At 42.7% G+C, this 22,760-nt stretch overlaps 1 protein-coding gene across 1 annotated transcript in view; it reads right to left on the bottom strand.

The window, feature by feature from the left end:
- The window catches only part of LOC126456220 (transmembrane protease serine 9-like), a 141,509-nt gene that overhangs the window by 29,424 nt on the left and 89,325 nt on the right, over positions 1-22,760 (bottom strand). The window contains exons 6-7 of the mRNA XM_050091973.1: positions 19,978-20,144; positions 3,045-3,111 (exon numbers count right to left, since the gene is read on the bottom strand). Of these exons, the coding sequence (XP_049947930.1) occupies positions 3,045-3,111; positions 19,978-20,144 (234 nt within the window). The remainder of the gene's footprint in view (positions 1-3,044; positions 3,112-19,977; positions 20,145-22,760) is intronic.

Below are 22,760 nucleotides of genomic sequence, written 5' to 3'. Positions count from 1 at the left end.
GGTAATGGAAACGAGAGAGGGGAAACACTAATTCGGTTCTGCAGTAAATTTCAGCAGGTAACAGTGAATCCCCCGTTCAAAACTCACAAGAGGTGGAGGTAAATTTGGAAACGGCTTGGAGGGACTGGGAAGACTCGTATGCAACGAAATGGGATACTGAAGCAATGAGGAATGATGGGATGTGTTTGAAGTTCACTGCGGCTGTAGATACTTCCATAACGGACACCACAGTGGACAGTTCTGTTCAACAGGAGTAGGCATCTCTAAAAGGGAAGTAGGTACAAGGAAGGTAACTCCGAAGAAACCTTGGCTAACAGAACATATAATTCAATTGATCGACGAATAGACAAAGTACAAAAGCTTTCAGATATATTCACGAATACAGAAATATAAGTCACTTAGGAATGAAATAAATAGGAAGAGCAGAGAAGATGGAGCGAAATGGCGGAAGTAAAAATGGAAGAAATCGAAAAAGAAATGATCGTCGGAAGCACTTTTTGAGCATATAGAAAAGTTAAAACAACCTTCGGTGAAATTGAAAGCTAGGCCAGTAACGTTAAGAGTGCCATGGGAATTGCACTGTTAAACGCAGAAGAGAGTGCGGATAGGCGGAAAGGGTACACTGAAGGCCTCTGTGAAGGGGACGAATTTTCTGCTTCTGATAGAAGAAGAAATTTTAGTCGATATGAAAGAGGTAGGGGATCCAACATTAGAGGCAGAATTAAAAGAGCTTTCCAAGACCTGCGATCAAATAAGGCGGAAGAAATCGGTAACACTCCTCCGGAATAACTAAAACCGTTGAAGGAAGTGGCATTCAGGTTGATGTGTACAATCTGCGCCTGGACACACATAGCAAGGGCAAAAAGGTGCGGAAACTATCGCATACTCAGCTTAACGACCCATGCATCCCAGTTGCTGACAAGTATAATATACATAAGAACGGAAAAGATAATTGAAGATCTATTAGCTGACAATCAATTTGGGTTTCGGAAAGGTAGGAACTCCTGTGGGGCCGTTCTGACGTTACTGTTGATAAGGGAAGCAAGAGTTAAGAAAAATCAAGACATCTTCTCAGGATTCGTCGACCTGGAAAAAGCATTCGACACTGTAAAGTAGTACAATATGATCGAAATTTTGAGAAGGAATAAGCTGTAGGGAATGATGGGTAATGTACAATATTTAGAAGAACCAAGAGGGAAAACTAAGAACGGAAGACCAAGAAGAAAATACTTGGATTGAAAAGGGTGTAAGACAGGGCTGCAGTCTTTCACTCCTACTGTTCAATCTATAAATTGAAGAAGCTCTGAAGGAAATAAAAAAAGTTTCAAGGATATGACTGGAATTCAGTGTGAAAGGATACCAATAATAAGTTTCGCTAATGACATTACTATCATCAGTGAAGAAGAAATACAGGAACTGTTGAATAAAATGAGCAGTATAATTAGTATAGAATATAGACTGAGAGTAAACAGCAGAAAGAGGAAAATAATGAAAAGCAGCATAAATGTAATTATCAATAATCGTCAAAATAGGGGTCCACGAATTTGACGAAATGAAGGAATTCTACTGCCTTGGAAGGAAAATAACGTATGATGAACGGAAGGAGGCAGTAAAAAGCAGACATTCAGAGGCAAAAGGGGCATTTGTGGCTGAAAGATGTCTACTAATATCAAACATCGGCCGTAATCTGAAGTAGAAATTTCCGAGAATATATGTCTGGAGCAACGTTTTGTATGGTAGTGAATTATGGACTGTGGTGAAACCGGAAAAGAAGAGCATCGAAGCGTCTGAGATGCTGAAAATTTGTTGGACAGAAAAATATTGAGGAATTTATCCTCAGAATCAGCTAAGACAGTAACATATGGAAAACACTGACAAGAAGAAGGGACTGGATGATAAGACGAGTGCGGAGACACCAAGGAAATTACTTCCATTGCACTAGTGGGAGTTGTGAAGCGTAAGAGTTATGTGGAAGACAGAGATTGCGATACATCCAACAAACAATAGAGGTCATAAGGAGCCATTGCTGCTCTGAGGTGAAGTTCGCACGAGAGAGGAAGTCGTGGCAGGGCGCATCGAAACAGTTATTTGAATATTGACATCAAAAAAGAGAAAACAATAGGTAGTTACAATGCGACGTGAAAGTGCTCAAACGTAGCACCCCAACATTAAAGTTGACGAGCCGTTTGATAATTTCATTCATAATTACTTTCACTACTCCCTCAATCATGTGCACTGCATATTGTTTTTCGGTATTCGACTATAGAATAATGTAACACAGCGTCAGAGAAAGTACATATTTCTATGTTGTCAATAACTGACCGTGAAGTAACCCGTCACGTATCATCAGATGAGGCATACATTTTCTGTCTTTCAAAAATAATGCCTTATGAAATAAGGATAGGTTGTAAGTTATCTTTTCACTGTATTACACTGACTGATTTTTTCCATAATTTTTATCCAGATTTGGCTCCTTTTTTCCATTTTGCCTTTACTTATTTTTCTGCGCCTTCAGGTATTTTCGTCTAAATACGTTATTTTTTTATTTCAGTTTTCGTACGGAATTAAGTGATTTGTCTTTGTTTATTATTGTCGAAGAACGTAAGCCTCTCTTGCAAAATGTAAGTTGTCTTTCTCTACATCTGTGAGCATTTAAAGCCCCTAGCATGGTTACTTTACAAATACAAGTACAGACGCCCTAGATAAGGTGACATTATTGTAGAGATGCACACCATTCTGTTCATATGATAAAGGCACATTTATGGTTCCATCAGGCAGGCACATTTGCATTACCTCGCTGATATAATAAAATTTACCTTTTCACCTGTTGTATATTCGTTTCAGATTATTAATCCCTTCCCGTAGATACTACGGAATATTTGCCTTCGTGATGTCATGTGCGCTACGACTACAGAAAACTTGTTAGGATGACTGGTTCAACGTGGCTGAGAAATCATAACAAACATAACAAACTGTACTGCGGAATGTTAAGTCGGACACACATACATGCTTTCAGACTGCGCAAGCGACTCCTGTCAACCCACCTGAGCAGCGGCCGCCACGAGAAACAACGCCCACAGCGCCAGCTGCATCGTGACCACACTGCTGACCCTATTGACACAAACTACATTTATAGACAAGCATACGCCGACTAAGCTCCACAGTGCTCAACGTGACCTGCGCTTGCCTTCAGTGGTATCATGAATGATACAGAAGACGGATTATATATTTTCTATTCGGCGTAGAAACTAAGCAGGATTACCTTTTATCGGGAGTGCAACATTTCATTCTATCACGGTTATCTGTTAGGAAGATTATTTCCACAAATCTTTGAACTCTTTTTATCAGAAAGTTATGCCTTCGTAAGCATTGTCACTAACGTTTCGACAGCGAGTCCACAACAAAATATTCACAAACTTTCGAGTCTGACAAAGTTTTCTTTTGACCTCACTCTTAGAAAATGCAGCGCCTTAAAAAAAAACGTCTTGATACCGTATTCGTACTAACAGTCCCACGACAAGTCATTGACAATGTCAACTGACACTAGTTTCGGTTATGCTGTGTGGGGGAAAAGTTACAAGGTACGAAAACAAGAGAGGGTTTCAATCTCTACGAAAACCAAGTGGGAATATTAAAAATAAAAACCAATAAAATATACTTACATGTTTTTTGTTTTACCTTTGCTGTTTAATTTATGACGAAGTAGGTATCAAGCAAATCCTGAAATTCTTCCTACAGGGAGAAGATATAAATCATTTTTAAATAAAATTATGAAGTGGCTATTGCCCTTCGCCCCCTCCTCCTCTTCCCTGTTGCTTCCTCACTTTCCTCGTTCCGTTTTAAGAGCTGATTTGGGGTCCCTCTCCCCAACGTTTCTGTACCACATTCCTTCTAACACAGCAAAACGTTCTCCTCACCACGGCTTTTTTCCTGTAAATTAATCCACTAAGGCGAAATGTTAAGCTTTTTACGAAGACCATCGTCACTGCTCTCCAATTTAAAAAAACAACAGTACTTTACATAAAGTTTTCGATATGAAATAATGTGAAGGTTATTTGCCTTCCATTATTTTAAGTAAAGGTATCGTTGTTCCGTGTACCGGCACTTTATAAACACACTCGACTTAAGATAGGCAATGTATCTCTGCACGCCTGCTCTCGTCCCGATGAGAAAAACAATGATAAAACAGTAAATAAACAAATACAGCATACAATAATTCCATTTCGGACTTTTGAGGCGATACGTTGCAAAATGGATGTTATTCCTCTTCTGTTATGTACGTCACCTTCACATATGATCTTTAGAAATGTCTATAAGACCTTCATTTTACTATCCATGCTTTAGCAGCTTCAAAATGAGCTGTTGAACATGACGTGTTGGCACAAACCCGGTGGTTATAATTCCTGATCCGGTACTTGATTAATATATATCTCGGCTCAATGTCATAGATTCTGAAGCAAGCTTTTCGAAATACCTAACCTTCCTGGTACCTTGGTTAACTTGAAGGGTTCTTGGTTCTCGACAATATCACTCAAGAAGAAAACGAAAGATAACTCACGCTCTCGAAGTGTGTGACCAGTTACAAGTATTTGACAAGCAGAGCGCTCTAGTGGCAATATCGAACAATCCTATGAGCTGTAGAGTCCAACTGACAACAGATGTCACGAAACACATGTAGTTAGACAGTGCTGTCTGTTCCTTAAAGGAATTGTTTGGAGCGGTAGTCTAACGTGTTTTTTCTGCTTCTCGCTGCTCAGTTATATAAGGAAGGTGTATTACGGAGTAGTTTCCTATTGCTTAACAGTATTGACTTCACTGTGATGAGAGCTTGGAACAGCTCAACTACACAATTTTTAGCATCGGAAGATTACTGTCCTTTACAAAGGTTTTAACAGTCATTTGACGGTAGAAATTTCCACCTCGGTACATCCAATACTACCTGCAAACTCGACTCCAACAATCTGACTTCTTCCCCTGCAATCACAGATCCTAGTGTTCAACCGTGCATGCATCAACACATCGCACATTCACACGCTGTCCTTATCCTCCCGCAGCGCAGTTTTAACACACTCTTTAACACCCTAACAAGGAAACCGCCCTGACATCTGTTCCTCCTATTACCTACTTCTAGTCGCGAGAAGTGGCAGCGCGGTTAGAGGCGCCATGTCACGGATTGCGCGGCCCCTCCCACCGGGCGTTCGAGTCTCCCTCGGGCATGGGTGTGTGTGTGTGTGTGTGTGTGTGTGTGTGTGTGTGTATGTGTGTGCTGTTCTTAGCATAAGTTATTTTTAGTAATGTGTAAGTCTAGGCACCGATGACCTCAGCAGTTTCGTCCCTTAGGAATTCACACACACACCTGAACATTTTTTACCCACTTCTCTCTAGCCCTTTCCGGTTTCAAGGGTCCCGTCCCTCCCCATCCCTCCCTTTTCTTTCCTTCTCTTGACCTTGGCCTGGCCCCCATCTTAGCTATTTACTTCCGGATCCCATGTTTTCCCTACCAACCATCCCCGACATTATGTCTACCGCCACATCACAGCCCACCTGAACCCAGCAGCTCCATAAACACTGACCTCCACAAAGGACCAGTCCACCTTCTAACTACTCCTGCTAAATGCATGGGGTCACCATACAAAGCAATAGTGAAGGGTAACGAGCGCAGTGTTTGTTTTAACGTTCTCGCAACCCGTTGTTGAAATATCAGACAGCATTCTCCTATATGTTATTTTAAGTGTTATCAATGTCAAACGCCCTTTTATATATTTTAAATCATATATATCCCAGCTATCTTGTCCACCCAAAATATCTCCGGAACAATAACAGCTATTGGAAAACGACTTTCACAGGTATCAATGTAGGGCTGGGGCCCACGAATGTACATATTTGGAAACATTCTAAAACGAAAGCATATGTGTTTTTTAACACAAACTTGTGTTTTTTTAAATGGACCTCCTATATTTTTTCTTCAGCAATCCATAGCATGACAAAGCACATACACAATGGCGTTGATTGCATCGCAATATTCCCATTACATCCCGAGATATTGAGACGCGAAGTTGACGCTTGAAACACTCGACATGCGCTGCTAGCCCACGTCCTGAGGCTCAGGCGTGAACCCCATGCTGCCCGTAATCGCGATGTGATTGACATGCGTAATCATACTTAGTGACACTAAGACGATCATTCGTTTATTTTTGTTAAAAAAAATTTTTTTATTCTTCAGATACATGATACAAAAAACCCACTACCTAATACATTATTGGGTCCTAATTTATGCTTTTGACAATTATACTTATTGCAGGTGATCTAGTTCTAGAATGTGGTGTTGTTCCTGTTTCCACTATGGGCATTACTTACCGTGTTTTTGGAATACCAGGGCTTTACTTATCTACTACTTATTGCTAGTCTACTCTACCTGCAGCATTGCAGGTGTGCCAGCGTTTATAAACCTGCACTGTTGGCCGGCTGGCCCAGAATAGTGAATCGCTGCAGTACTATGCTTATGGAGTTATCCTGTCTTATCCTACGTCTAACCTAAAAGTAATTCTACGGTCATATTAGGTGAGTGTCTGAATCGGTTAGAATGTGCACCCTCCTCCCCCCTAATCCTAGACCTGGCGGATCCCAGCTGTGAAGCGGCTGGGCAGGTCCACGCCTGGGCGTAACAGGATAGGTGTACGGAGCCTAAATCAGGTATGATCTATTAATGGTTGTTTCTTAGGAATTCTTTCATAACTTTTCTTGATATTTCATTTGCAAGTTTATTCAAGATTTGGAAGTGGTCCTCTTGCCTGAGCAGGTGGTATGTATTGTAAATGTGTAGCTCTTGTCTTAAATGTACCACTACATCGTCGAACAGGTGGCACTCATACACCGCATGGTCCGGGGTGCCTGATGCGGCCCCACAGTCACAAGTTGTTGTAGTCCGCTTCCGAAACCGGCATAGGTATGCCGGGTAGGGTCCATGTCCAGTACCGAAGTGCAGCAGTCCTCTTAATGGCTTAAACTATTGTAGCTGTAATCGCTCCATGATGTTGGGCAGCAATTCGTGTGTTCTACGACCCGTTTCGTCGTTGTCCCACTGTCCCTGCCATAGCTCCTCCCCCCTACGTGTAATTTCTGATTTATTCACCACGTGAATCCCCATTAATTCTATTATTTTGTCCCTCTTGTCCTTTCTTACCCAATACTACGCGGTCTGTTTCCTAATCTTTATATCAAGAGGACAAAGTCCCATCAATACTGATAATGCTCCCCCTGGGGCTGTCCCATATGCCCCTACAGAGCGCAGGAGAATATTTCGCTGCACTCTTCTTACGGCCATGGCAGGCATGACCCTCGTAAGCCTGTGGGCCCAGACTCCTGACCCGTATCCTACAATTGATGTCGGAATGCTATTGTGGAATCGTTTGTGACCAATCCCAATCAAATGCGCGGCGTTTAGGAAAATATTAAGTAGCACATGCTGTCACATGCGTACTAATATGATTTCCAGTCACTCCTGCCGCATAGAGTCGCTGTTGTAGTCTTTAGTCTTTTTCCACCACGCATACTTGCTCCTGCCTAGTCTCGGAAGCCACAAACGACCACAACCTACGCAACATCCATTAACCCTCAGTTCTGTGATCATAGCAGAGAACATTAAACACAAACTTAACAGCGAACCAGGCATCCTTACCACATCTGCATCTGCAACAACTGTAGTCCCGTATTCCTTATCTGAATGTTATCAGGAATTCCATTCACCTAATGATTACTTCAATACTAATGGCGCTTTCACTTATGACTAGGTGCTGTACATAAAATCTCTCAATCGTGGGCCAAAGGATACCATTGCTTGAAGTGCCTTACATGAAACAGAAATTTGACTCAAGTCTGTAAAAACCTTCCCATTTGTCCGTATAGCAAAGTTAATCACCTTGTGACGATGGTATAGCAGAAACATAGGCTGTGAGGTGGGGTGACTGGAAATAATGAGAGCGTAGTTATATGTTAGCAGTAACACGATTTATTAACAACATCTCTTCCACTGAACACAGTTAAGTAAAAAAGTTATAAAGAAGTTAGGTATAGTGAACATAATAAACATAAAATCCTTATCTAGCCCTGATTTAATAATTTCTTTCGTGAGTGGAATATTCGATTCTATAATTCAATAACAGCAAAATTAAATCACACTTCAAACGTGCAATACAAAATTTCATAACACGTTACTGTGCGCTGGTTCAAATTTCTCGAAATCCTCAAGAGAAAAGAAATGGAAGCACTGGAACCGTAACCTAAAATCCATACCATTGCCTTCACAATTAAAATTGAAATTACACAAAACAAATTAAATTCAACAAATAAGTGTACAAACGAAGTACGTAAACAGAATTTACTAGACAGAGTAATTCTGACCAAAACTGACATTCATTTTCATAATGCACACACTGGCATAATGGAATAAATTCGTGTAAAAAGACTCATAACAGAAAATAAACAAAACCAAACAGCTAAACGCTAATCTACCACAGAATTTGCCCAAACGTACAAGCTGTAACAACACGATCCAATGTGAACTACGTAACTCTGTTAGCACCGGTGCCTGTGCTGCTTCCTGTCAGTAAACAGTCAGCAATAAAGCGCAGAAACTCAAAGCAGAACTTTCTCAGGCTTCACCTCAATACCAGTGGGACTCTGCAAGAAAGTTTAACTAGCACTAAAGGATTGTTGTTAGAAACTTTGAGGTACGGAAGTTCCCATTGGCGAGCACGCAGGACTATAGCGGCAGTCACGTCCATGCAGTCCAGGCACTGTCGTCGGGGTACCAGGGCAACACCGGCCGACGAGCCCTCCGTGCCTTCGACACCTCTTACTCATTGTTGTCAACCAGCGACCGCCCATCGACATCCATGGCCCTGGCTCCAAATTTCAACTCATCCCGTGCCCAATCCAAGACTCCTTCACCACATTCGCCATCCCTCTCTTCTTGAGACCGGTCGCAGTGTCTGAGGCTCCTTCGGTGATCCGCGCCCCTCCTTCCGCATCGATCATCACCTCCAGACGTGGTGGCACACGCTGACCAGAGCAAGACTTGAACTGTGTCGCAAAATCACCGCACAGTCTCTTGAAACAGTCTTTCGGACTACAGTCCCAGCAATACCTAACACTCGCATCCTATTCCTTCTACATATTCATGTAAATGTTAGGCAAAGCTCCAACCATAAAAAACGATTAACTGTCCCTATCTACCCTATTGATAGAGCATTCCATCTAACTAAAAATGTCCCACACACACGACTGATTTCGTTTCACAACTATTGTTCTTCAAAATATCCACTTCTTTCAGAGACTCTACATCCTCCAACAAATCAAACAGGCCTGCTGCACATTTCACAAGAATGTCACCCCCTCATAATCCCACCTGCGCTTCCTTTTCGCTTTTTCTGGTGTATAATCCATCCCAACACTATCCTATAAAATCCAGTGCTATAGCAAAGCTTAGTCCTGTTCCTTTACCCCAACAATTGCAGTGCTCCACTGACGTTTCCCTTCCACATGTCACGTCCCTTTACCTCCTCCTCGCATACATCTCGCCTCTGTTTTCTCACACACAATTCTGTACGGCCCAACTGCTTACCTAGAGTTGCTCATCCTGCCTCAGAAGACAGTCACAGCAGCTTCAGTATAAACATTCTCGGCTGTCATGTAGAACTGTCGGCTTGTTATCTGACACCGAATATATGATATTCAGCTGGATCTTCTCTGCTCTTGTGCTGCTCTTAAATTCTCCTTTTCAGTCCAGCTTCTCCAAGTCCCCCATGGATGAATCTATCAAAGTTGCCTCGAGCAGGCACAAACACATCATCTCCCAGCAAGATAATGCTGTAAACATCAATTACCTGTTTCTGCATACCACAGGTGTCTCAACACAAAAAGTCCGCAGCTCGTTGTCTCGCGCTCGCGTTCTCGCTTCGCGAGCACGGAGTCCCGGGTTCGATTCCCAGCGGGGTCAGGGATTTTCACCTGCCTCGAGATAACTGGGTGTTTGTGTTGTCCTCATCATTTCATCATCATTCATGAAAGTGGCGAGATTGGACTGAGCAAAGGTTGGAAATTTTTACGGGGGCTGATAACCGCGCAGTTGAGCGCCCCCCAAACTAAACATCAACAACACATAAACGTGTCAGTGGAGCTGCCGCTGTTTGTGTGGCAAGTCACCTGCCTGGCTCTTTCACAAGATGAACTGCCTTCCAAACTATTTGAATTTAATAACCAAATTGTCTTATTTTTTACAAAACACTAGCTGATAAACCCGGCGTTGCCTGACCATTCGCTTTGCCAATTTTCTGTTAGAAACGAAACCTTGTATGTAGGTTTACTCCTGCAATAGAGTCGGTGTGAAATATCCCGGGCTGCTTCTGTACGCTGGGCGCAGTTGTTTTGAGCGTACAACGCGATATTGTAAACTTCTCCATGGCAACGCCTCTTCATAGCCCTATGGACAACGATTGTTTTCGTCTGCAGTCATTTGCGCTTTGTAGTTAAAAGCTGTCAAAAGCGAAGCCAGTTGTCAGGGGTTTCCTTAAGTTGACTCGACTATAGGAGTATCTTAGTACTTAAGAATAATTGTATTAAAACTTCATGCAATATGTGGAAATTTTGACGCACCTAAGTGTTTATAACGTCATTTCTCCCGAACTATGTACGGTACCATAACATAATTTTGTAGCGGCATTTAGATTCTTATGTGGATACTGGCTACGAAATTTTTTGCGAGTAGAGTTAATAGCATAGAAGTAATAAATGTAGACGTCATGCACAATGCGGCAATTTTTCGCGCGTATCCGTGTTTATAGCTTCCATTTCTCCTGAACTATGTGTAGTACAATGACAAAATTTTGTAGATGCATTTAGTGGCATGTGTGCATACTGTCTGCGAAATTTTTCTGAGTTAGTAGCATATAAGTAATAAATTGGCATCCTATCTTCTGAAATATGACAAGTAGGTAGTTCTTGCCCCAACAGCGATTGTTGCCTGACAGTAAGGGATATGTATACCAAGTTGGATTGAAATCAGTCTACTTGTTTCGAGGAGATGTGAAACATACACTTTTACAATACGGATGTATTTACAAGTCTACATATTTTAGTGTAGTGTTCGCAAAGTTTTAGGTCATTATGGAAATTTGTGGTAAGTTCCTATGGGACCAAACTACTGAGGTCATCGGTTCCTAGGCTTACACACTACTTAACCTAACTTAAACTAACTTACGCTAAGGACAACATACACACCCATGCCCAAGAGAGGACTCCAACCTCCGACGGGGGGAGCTGCGCGAACCGTGGCAAGGCGCCCCAGACTGCGAGGCTACCCCGCCCGGCGTTTTAGGTCATAAGGCAGAGCTTTTTATTTATTATGCACGCATAATCATGGCAGCAAAAGCTATTTTGATAATAGCCTGTTAATTTGGAATGTATTTAATACTAACGTCTCATAAAGCTGGTGTATAGATGTTATTAACAGATTCAATCAACAGTTGCTGTCGATTTTGGGTGTACTCCACGTGGACTAATTGTCGCCACCTGAAGAAATAATGTCATCAGTATATAGTTATGCCAATTTAAATCGTCTTTTGTAATTGGACTGTGTGTTTTTGTAATTTAAAGTATGTCTGTATTTCTATAAGTGGAAGGGAAAAACAAAACAAAAATAATAATAATAAAATAAAAATAAAATCTGAAGGCAACGTTCCCAACGAGTCGGCAAGAACTTATATCTTTGTGTAATTTTTGAACCACTTGTTAGCTGACGTTCCGATTAAGTATAGATTTTAATATTGACTCTGAACCATGTTCCGCAAGTTCAAAGTTTTGGTGTGTGAATTTTTTAAAAACATAGTTTTAACTTTTACATTTTTGGAGTTTGATGTTGTATAACAAACGCCCGTCAGTCTTTATATTCCTTTCATCTTAACTGCAGATATCTAATGATGGTAGCTGCCAGAAACAACATGTTAATAAAGACATCTTATTTTGCGATCTAGACGGCTGTATTCACAAAAGATTCAAGATGATCGCGGATTCATATCGGAAATATATTTCCTTCATTAATACACTCGTACAACAAAGTCGTTTCAACAAACATTCCACGTGTTAACAGAGAAGCGAATTATTTCGTCGAAAGTGAAAGTCAATGACAGACTCGAGTGTGACGCTACTCGTTTGAAAGTGTCCTCAAGTTTTGATCTATATCCAACTTACAGGGAGGATATAATTTAGTGGACGACAAAACAAGAAATCATGAGCGATCAATAAGAAAGAGACGTACCAGGGAAAAAGGGATTGGAATAGATCAGTAATGAACACTATTCACGACACTGGTCTAACTTATTCTTTTGTCGCACTCAAATGGGTATAGCAACGCAGAAGAGACTCATTTTCATTACCATAACACACTAGGGGTAAACAAAGTATAGTAGGTAATTTGGTCGATAAGTTGTCAACCAGGAAATTCTTCAGATTTACCTATCAATTTATCGTGAATTCACGATTCAACCAAGTGATGGCAGTTACCTCTTTGCTTTCCATAAGTACGAAAGTAATATCGAGTATTTGGTTACATAGTATCACTTCGTATTTAATGAATCTTAATTTCCTTTGATACTGCAGATAACCATTAAATATATGGCTTTGCGAGATGGACGTCATTTAGCAGCGCATGCATACATCAGTCTCATTGGATATACAGGGTGGTCCTTTGATAGTGACCGGGCCAAATATCTCACGAAATAAGCATCAAACGAAAACTACAAAGAACGAAATTCGTCTAGCTTGAAGGGGGAAACTAGATGGCGCTATGGTTGGCCCGCTAGATGGCGAAGCCATAGGTAAAATGGATCAACTGCGCTTTTTTTAAGTAGGAGCCCCCATTTTTTTATTACATATTCGTGTAGTACTTAAAGAAATATGGATGTTTTAGTTGGACCAGTTTTTCGCTTTGTGATAGATGGCGCTGTAATAGTCACAAACGTATAAGTACGTGGTATCACGTAACATGCCGCCAGTGCGGACGGTATTTGCTTCGTGATACATTACCCGTGTTAAAATGGACCGTTTACTAATTGCGGAAAAGATCGATATCGTGTTTATGTATGGCTATTGTGATCAAACTGCCCAACGGGCGTGTGCTATGTATGCTGCTCGTTATCCTGCACGACATCATCCAAGTGTCCGGACCGTACGCAGGATAGTTACGTTATTTAAGGAAACACGAAGTGTTCAACCACATGTGAAACGTCAGCCACGACCTGCAACAAATGATGACACCCAAGCAGGTGTTTTAGCTGCTGTAGCGGCTAATCCGCACATCAGTAGCAGACAAATTGCGCGAGAATCGGGAATCTTAAAAAAACGTCGGTGTAGAGAAGGCTACATCAACATCGATTGCACCCGTACCATATTTCTATGCACCAGGAATTGCATGGCGACGACTTTGAACGTCGTGTACAGTTCTGCCACTGGGCACAAGTGACATTACGGGACGATGACAGATTTTTTGCACGCGTTCTATTTAGCGACGAAGCGTCATTCACCAACAGCGGTAATGTAAACCGTCATAATATGCACTATTGGGCAACGGAACATCCACGATGGCTGCGACAAGTGGAACATCAGCGACCTTGGCGGGTTAATGTATGGTGCGGCATTATGGGAGGAATGATAATTGGCCCCCATTTTATCGATGGCAATCTAAATGGTGCAATGTATGCTGATTTCCTACATAATATTCTATCGATGTTACTACAACATGTTTCACTGCATGACAGAATGGCGATGTACTTCCAACATGATGGATGTCCGACACATAGCTCGCGTGCGGTTGAAGCGGTATTGAATGGCATATTTCATGGCAGATAGATTAGTTGTCGAAGCACCATACCATGGCCCGCACGTTGACCGGATCTGACGTCCCCGGATTTCTTTCTGTGGGGAATATTGAAGGATATCTGCTATCGTGTTCCACCGACGACGCCTGACAACATGCGTCAGCGCATTTTCAATGCATGTGCGAACATTACGGAAGGCGAACTACTCGCTGTTGAGAGGAATGTCGTTACACGTACTGCCAAATGCATTGAGGTTGACGGACATCATTTTGAGCATTTATTGCATTAATGTGGGTGGCATTGACAGGTAATTACGCTGTAACAGCATGCGTTCTCAGAAATGATAAGTTCACAAAAGTACATGTGTCAAATTGGAACAACCGAAATAAAATGTTCAAACGTACTTACGTTCTGTATTTTAATTTAAAAAACCTATATTTTACCAACTGTTCGTCTAAAATTGTGAACCATATGTTTGTGACTATTACAGCGCCATCTACCACAAAGCGAAAAAAGTGGTCCACCTAAAACATTCATATTTCTTTACGTACTACATCTACATCTACATGACTACTCTGCAACTCACATTTAAGTGCTTGGCAGAGGGTTCATCGAACCACAATCATACTATCTCTCTACCATTCCACTCCCGAACAGCGCGCGGGAAAAATGAACACCTAAACCTTTCTGTTCGAGCTCTGATTTCTCTTATTTTGTTTTGATGATCATTCCTACCTATGTAGGTTGGGCTCAACAAAATATTGTCGCGGAAGAGAAAGTTGGTGACTGAAATTTCGTAAATAGATCCTGCCGCGACGAAACACGTCTTTGCTTTAATGACTTCAATCCCAACTCGCGTATCATATCTGCCACACTCTCTCTGCTATTACGTGATAATACAAAACGAGCTGCCCTTTTTTGCACCCTTTCGACGTCCTCCGTCAATCCCACCTGGTAAGGATCCCACACCGCGCAGCAATATTCTAATAGAGGACGAACGAGTGTAGTGTAAGCTCTCTCTTTAGTGGACTTGCCGCATCTTCTAAGTGTCCTGCCTATGAAACGCAACCTTTAGCTCGCCTTCCCCATAATATTATCTATGTGGCCTTTCCAACTGAAGTTTTTCGTAATTTTAACACCCATGTACTTAGTTGAATTGACAGCCTTGAGAATTGTACTATTTATCGGGTAATCGAATTCCAACGGATTTATTTTGGAACTCATGTGGATCACCTCACACTTTTCGTTATTTAGCGTCATCTGCCACCTGCCTCACCATACAACAATCTTTTCTAAATCGGTATGCAACTGATATTGGTCTTCGGATGACCTTACTAGACGGTAAATTACAGCATCATCTGCGAACAACCTAAGAGAACTGCTCAGATTGTCACCCAGGTCATTTATATAGATCAGGAACAGCAGAGGTCCCAGGACGCTTCCCTGGGGAACACCTGACATCACTTCAGTTTTACTCGATGATTTGCCGTCTATTACTACGAACTGCGACCTTCCTGACAGGAAATCACGAATCCAGTGGCACAACTGAGACGATACCCAATAGGCCCGCAGCTTGATTAGAAGTCGCTTGTGAGGAACGGTGTCAAAAGCTTTTCGGAAATCTAGAAATGCGTAATCAACTTGAGATCCCCTGTCGATAGCGGCCATTACTTCGTGCGAATAAAGTGCTAGCTGCGTTGCACAAGAACGATTTTTTCTGAAACCATGATGATTACGTATCAATAGATCGTTCCCTTCGAGGTGATTTATAATGTTTGAATACAATATATGCTCCAAAACCCTACTGCAAACTGACGTCAATGATATAGGTCTGTAGATCGATGGATTACTCCTACTACCCTTCTTAAACACTGGTGGGAAAATGGCTCTGAGCACTGTGGGACTTAACAGCTGTGGTCATCAGTCCCCTAGAACTTAGGACTACTTAAACCTAACTAACCTAAAGCCATCACACACATCCATGCCCGAGGCAGGATTCGAACCTGCGACCGTAGCAGTCGCGCGGTTCCGGACTGCGCGCCTAGAACCGCGAGACACTGGTGCGACCTGCGCAATTTTCCAATCTGTAGGTACAGATCTATCGGTGAGCGAGCGGTTGTATATGATTGCTACGTAGGGAGCTATTGTATCAGCGTAATCTGAAAGGAACCTAATCGTTATACAATCTGGACCTGAAGACTTGCCCGTATCAAGCGATTTGAGTTGCTTCGCAACCCCTAAGGTATCTACTTCTAAGAAACTCATGCTAGCAGCTGTTCATGTTTCAAATTCTGGAATATTCCATTCGTCTTCCGTGGTGAAGGAATTTCGGAAAACTGCGTTCAATAACTCCGCTTTAGCGGCACAATCGTCGGTAACAGTACCATCAGCACTGCGCAGCGAAGGTATTTACTGCGTCATGCCGCTTGTCTGCTTTAAATACGACCAGAATTTCTTCGGATTTTCTACCAAATTTCGAGACAGTGTTTCGTTGTGGAACCTATTAAAGGCCTCTCGCATTGAAGTCCGTGCCAAATTTCACGCGTCTGTAAATTTTAGCCAATTTCGCGTTCTTCTGAACTTCGCATGCTTTTTCCGTTGCCTCTGCAACAGCGTTCGGACCTGTTTAGTGTATCATGGGGGATCAGTTCCATCTCTTACCAATTTATGAGGTATGAACCTCTCAATTGCTGTTGCTACTATATCTTTGAATCTGAGCCATATCTCGTCTACATTTGCATAGTCAGTTCGGAAGGAATGGACATTGCCTCTTAGAAAGGCTTCTAGTGACACTTTATCCGCTTTTTTAAATAAAATTATTTTGCGTTTGTTTCTGGTGGATTTGGAAGAAACGGTATTGAGCCTAGCTACAACGACCTTGTGATAACTAATCCCTGTAGCAGTCATGATGTCTCTATTAGCTCTGGATTGTTTGTGGCTAGGAGGTCAAGTGTGTTTTCGCAACCATTTACAATTCGCGTGGGTCGTGGTCTAACTGCTCGAAATAATTTAGGACAACCTCGGAAGATGTTTTCTGCCTACCATCGGTTTTGAACAAGTATTTTGCCAACATATCGAGGGAAGGTTGAAGTCCCCACCAACTATAACCGTATGAGTGGGGTATTTATTTGTTACGAGACTCAAATTTTCTCTGAACTGTTCAGCAACTATATCATCGGAGTCTGGGGGCCGGTAGAAGGAGCCAATTATTAACTTAGTTCGGCTGTTAAGTATAACCCTCCACCCATACCAATTGACAAGGAGTATCTACTTCGACTTCACTACAAGATAAACCACTACTGACAGACACAAACACTCCACCACCAATTCTGCCTAATCTACCTTTCCTGAACACCGTCTGATACTTCGTAAAAATTTCTGCAGAACTTATTTCAGGCTTTAGCCAGCTCTCTGTACCTATAGCGATTCCAGCTTCTGTGCTTTCTATTAGCACTTGAAGCTCAGGGACTTTCCCAGCACAACTACAACATTTTACAATTCCGACTGTTCCTTGATCCAAGCAAGTCCTGTATTTGAAACTTCTTGGCAGATTAAAACTGTGTGCCCGACCGAGACTCGAACTCTGTAAAGTTTGGATGGTAGGAGACGAGGTACTGGCAGAAGTAAAGCTGTGAGTACCGGGCGTGAGTCGTGCTTCGGTAGCTCAGTTGGTAGAGCACTTGCCCGCGAAAGGCAAAGGTCCCGAGTTCGAGTCTCGGTCGGGCACACAGTTTTAATCTGCCAGGAAGTTTCATATCAGCGCACACTCCGCTGCAGAGTGAAAATCTCATTCCGGAAACGTCCTGTATTTGCCATGCACCCTTTAAGATTGCAGCCCATCCCGTACTTTCCCGAGGCCTTCTAACCTAAAAAACCGCCCAGTCCACGCCACACAGCCTCCGCTACCCGTGTAGCCGCCAGCTGAGTGTAGTGAACTCCTGACCTATTCAGCGGAACCCGAAACCCCACCACCCTTTGGCGCAAGTCAAGGAATCTGCAGCCAACACGGTTGCAAAACCGTCTGAGCCTCTGATTCAGACCCTCCACCCGGCTCTGCACCAAAGGTCCGCAGTCCGTTCTGTCAACGATGCTGCAGATGGTGAGCTCTGCCTTCATCTCGTAAGCAAGACCGGCAGCCTTCACCAAATCAGATAGCCGCTGGAATCCAAAGAGAGAATTTCCTCAGATCCAAATAAACACACGTCATTAGTGCCGACATGTGCCACCACCTGCAGCTGGCTGCACCCTGTGCTCTTGATTGCATCCGGAAGGACCCTCTCCACATCATGAATTACTCCACCCGGAATGCACACGGAGTGCACACTGGATTTCTTCCCCTCCTTAGCCGCCATATCCCTAAGGGGCCCCATTACGCGCCTAACATTGGATCTCCCAACTACCAATAAGCCCACCCTCTGCGATTGCCCGGACCTTGAAGGCTGAGAATCATCCTCTGAAACAGGGCAGGCAGCTGCATCTGGCTCAGCCAGAGACAGTACCTGAAACCTGTTTGTCAGACGCACCGGGAAGGCTTTCTGATCAGCCTCCGGGGACGTCTTTCGCTGCCTGCCACGCCTTGGAACGACCTCCCAATCAACTACAGGCGAGGGCTCAGTCCCACACTGCGGGCAGCAACCGGGGCCACCACAGCGGCAGACCGATCTGGGGACAGACGGGACGAGGTTGACATTCTCGTGATACCTAATTCCGGCTCCCCACAGTGGTGCCCATTGGCAACAGCCTCAAGCTGCGCGACCGAAGTCAGCGCCGCTTGCAGCTGTGAGCGAAGGAATGCCAACTGAGCCCTCATGTGAACACAGCAATCACAGTCCCTGTCCATTCTAATCGATGTTGAACAACAGTTACTGAAACACGAGTCCGTGCCTAGATAACACAAGGGAAACACGCAAAGAATGTATGAACTAACCTGTACAAATGCCTAACGACTGCGCTAAAATCTGCCTGAATTTACGATTACAGTAACTAAAACTCGAAATTACACCTCCTATACGAAACTCACACGCAATTTAAGTAAGAATCTACGAAGTAAACACTAAAGCCCGATGCTACAACTCTCAAATACTATAACACGGCCGAAATTTATGAATTAGACAATGCAAGTACCCAAAAACACGCAAAGAAATTATGAATTAAACTATGTAACAAATAGGTAAGCTAGGAGTATACGACTTGCTGCTGGCAGCTGCTTATCCAACGGCGGCAGGGAGTAAAAAATCGGGATTCCTACTTAAAAAAACACAGTTGATATCCATTTGACCTATAGCAGCGCAATCTAGCGGGCCAAACATAGCATCATCTGGTTTCCCCTTTGAAGCTAGACAAGTTTCATTCTTCGTAATTTTTTCGTTTGACGCTTATTTCGTGAGATATTTGGCCCGGTCACGATCAGTGGACCACCCTGTATAATATGGTGCTAACGTCATTGTTCCCTTGTTTTGTTTCTGGAACAGGATATTTGCGAAACCCAGCGAAAACACTCAGCCTTCCACTCATCATTTCGGTTAGATCCGACAATACTATTTTCATTAGGTGGCATGTTGGCTAAGGGTATATTCTGACGGTCTACAGAGCAATAAAGAGGAAGTAAATCGTTTCTGATTTCAGAACTCTGCACGGATAGAACTGGCGAATTGCTGTTAAATATTATTTCATTATGAGATCACGATAAGGCATCTCCTTAAAAAAATCTGCAGCCGAAATATCCGTATCTCTTTGTGCTGGAGAATCACTACCATTTATTGATAATGACGAATTCTGTAACGGATTTTCTGTTTGTCGTTTCCTGTCGTCTCAACACAACAGTGCTGCCTCATTATGTGCCGTTTCTGTGTATGTGTTGTGCATAGAAATGAGATTATTGAATTTGATAAGTAATTTCCAAATACGAATGCGCGTAATAGTCACATTGAAAGAGAATTACATTGCAAAACTGATACCATGGTGTAATGGATGTATGTCTGAAGGTACACGAAATTAGTAAATAAGACATTAAATTTACTGAATTATTTATTTGGAACACTGTATTGTTTACAGTTTCTGTTCCTGAGGAAGCTGGAACAGCCGGTCACTAGAGTGGTGCCCTTACGAGATGCCGACGCCGGCGGTGCTGGAGATCCAGTCGAGGAAGGAGGTGACCCTGGCGTAGCCGGACGGGTCGCCGCTCGAGCAACCAGCGTCCGACACGGAGCTGACGACGCCGATCAGGGTGAAGCTGCCCGTCGAGCCGATTACCATGGGGCCGCCGCTGTCACCCTGCAACGTGACCACACCGTATAATCTCTGACTGGTGTAGGCCAGAACACGTAGTCCCAAACATGACAGTGTAGCGCTAAAGCTTCTAAAATAGTGCCGCTATAAGTCCATTAAATCGCTGTCCTGGAATGCTACTGTCAGTTTGGCGAGTCTACAGTTATGGCGAGTTAAGTTTAATTCAGGAAAGCCCACGCTTTACATCTCATTTTTCTTTTCACGCCGCTGACATGCCAAATTGCGTTATACTTAAATTGATTCACATTGTTTGAAACTGATTGAGGTCAGCGAATGCATTATAAGTCTACAAAATAATTTATACTGCTTCAGTTACTTCAGTACATGCAAAGCCGTTTATAGAGGTTAAACTTGAGAGACTTCTTAAAAAATGTACAATGAAGAGAAAAATGCCTTCAACATAAACATTTATGCAAAATTAGCAACAGGTACCCACATTAAGGACACCGGCCACCAATTCCAGCATATCACGAATGAGCTTATATATCGCTCAAAAGAATTAGGGGAACATGACTATGGGCGCTCCCATACTCCACTGAGCGATAACTGAGGACTAGATATGTTACCAAATTATATCTTTGTCTTCCATAAATTAGACACACAAAAAACACCATTACATCCTCGATTGTTTATATATCAAGAACTGAACTTTTCAACGGCTGTCGAAAACAAAGTGGAAACAGTCATTCATCCCGTTATCCTGGGAACTTTTAATTGGACTTTGAGCGCTTCAGTAAGGTGCATGTTCTCCGTGAGCGTTTATCACTGCCCGACACGTACGTGGCAAGCTCGGTATACGTCTCCGGAGATGCTGTGCGTTCCCATTCTCCCATGAGACCCCATGAGAGTTCTTGCAGAGTCTGTGACGGAACTGAACGAACACGGACTCCTCTGTCAAGCATGTCCCAAGTATGTGCCATGCTGTGCTATTGCTTCAATGTCCAGGAGTCAAAAGACGGTCGTCTCATTGCCTCTGGCACTAGAAGGATCTGTTCGCCTGGCGACAAGGCGACCACGGACTGAGGATCAGTATGACTGTCAACTTTGAAGCCTCCCCACAACATCACAGAACTTGGAAATTGTTGATTTCCTGGACAACATTTGGCAGGTGCCCCTCGCTACGGGCCTTCGCACACGAACAAGGCCATCGCCTTGCGTCATAGAATATCTGGCCTCCTCTGTCGTCAATTGACACAGGAACGGCGGAAATGAAGACGTGCTGCAAGATGTTGTCGTGTCATGCGGGGTGCTCGAACAGGACGTCTGGTTGGTAAGATCCAATCCCGTAACCCATTTACTGTAGTCTGATCGGACACAATGGCTCCTCTGGCTCTTTTGAGGTCGTTTTGCACATAGATGACCAGATATCGGTATTCACATTGGGTTATAATGTGTCGGAGAAATTATCCAACTCGCTTTGTGTACTGATCTTTATCCCTGCAGCGTATCCGCAACTTATCGATGATACATGAAGAGGCATAGGCATCTGCAGCAATACCACTGAAAATCCATCCTTTTTGGATGAAACAGACCTCCCTTGCAACTTGCACTGCTTTAAGATGTAGCAGTGCCTGTGCTTGGTTGATGTCAATTTCCATCTGTGTACCGCATTAGTAAACACTGAGACACTGGTACTCACTTCCTTCTGAGGGGTCACCTGACGATGTAACGCACAGCACAGCCAGTAGATGGCGAATCATTTTTATTGTTGCCTACTTTGAAACTGAAGTTCTCAAGCCATCCAATAAGACCACAGGACTGCCTTTATCAAAATAGATTAACTTACCGGACGTTGATACACATGTTCCCCCAATTTCTTTGAACAGCACAACGGGCGCCACATGAACTCGTATGAAGAACTAGAGAACTAGAAATCTTCATTCATGGCACAGTTTATGGTAAAATACTGCTAAATGACAAGGCAGAAAAAATTTCTTCAAAAATGTCTCGAAGGTTGTGTGCTTGTTTTATTAATTGAAAAGAATTAACTGAAATAAAAACATATTCTCTCAACGTTATTGAATAGCAAGGAAATATGAAATAGTCGTACTGTCTGGTGCTTTCCATGACATAAATATGCTTATATAAAAAACTTGCACTCGCTCAGTAACTGAAATAAGTTTATCTTAGTAGTATGCTCTGGGACATGAACATCTCAATATGAAAGTGCCAATTGATCATGATGATATGTTTATTATTGTGCTCTGTGTGGTAGACATAGATCTTCCAAAAAATCTGAGTAAATACATTAATGAAATAATGTGGAAATAGAATTGACTTTTAACAAATTAATCCTTCCGTACAGGGATGAATTTGGGTATATAATCTCACTGGCACACCCAGCAAATAATCCTCATCGCACTACAGATTAATGTGCACGTAACTGTAAAGCACCTGGTGATAGCAACATGCTGCCGAAACACGTCGTGCTAATAAATTTAAGTAAAAAGCTGAAACAGTATATATTAATTTATAAACAGCGTAAGGTGTATATTCAGTATGACAGTCCTTTCATTCCATGTCTCTCATTGCCTTTCCATGAGCTAAATACTCATTCCTTATTGGTCTCCGAAGATATCCTACTATTTTCAAATAGGTTCA

Source organism: Schistocerca serialis, chromosome 2 (genome assembly GCF_023864345.2).
Source record: "Schistocerca serialis cubense isolate TAMUIC-IGC-003099 chromosome 2, iqSchSeri2.2, whole genome shotgun sequence".
NCBI lineage: Eukaryota > Metazoa > Arthropoda > Insecta > Orthoptera > Acrididae > Schistocerca > Schistocerca serialis.
The sequence above is the reverse complement of the archived record's forward strand: the minus strand, read 5'-3'. Positions and strand labels throughout refer to the sequence as shown.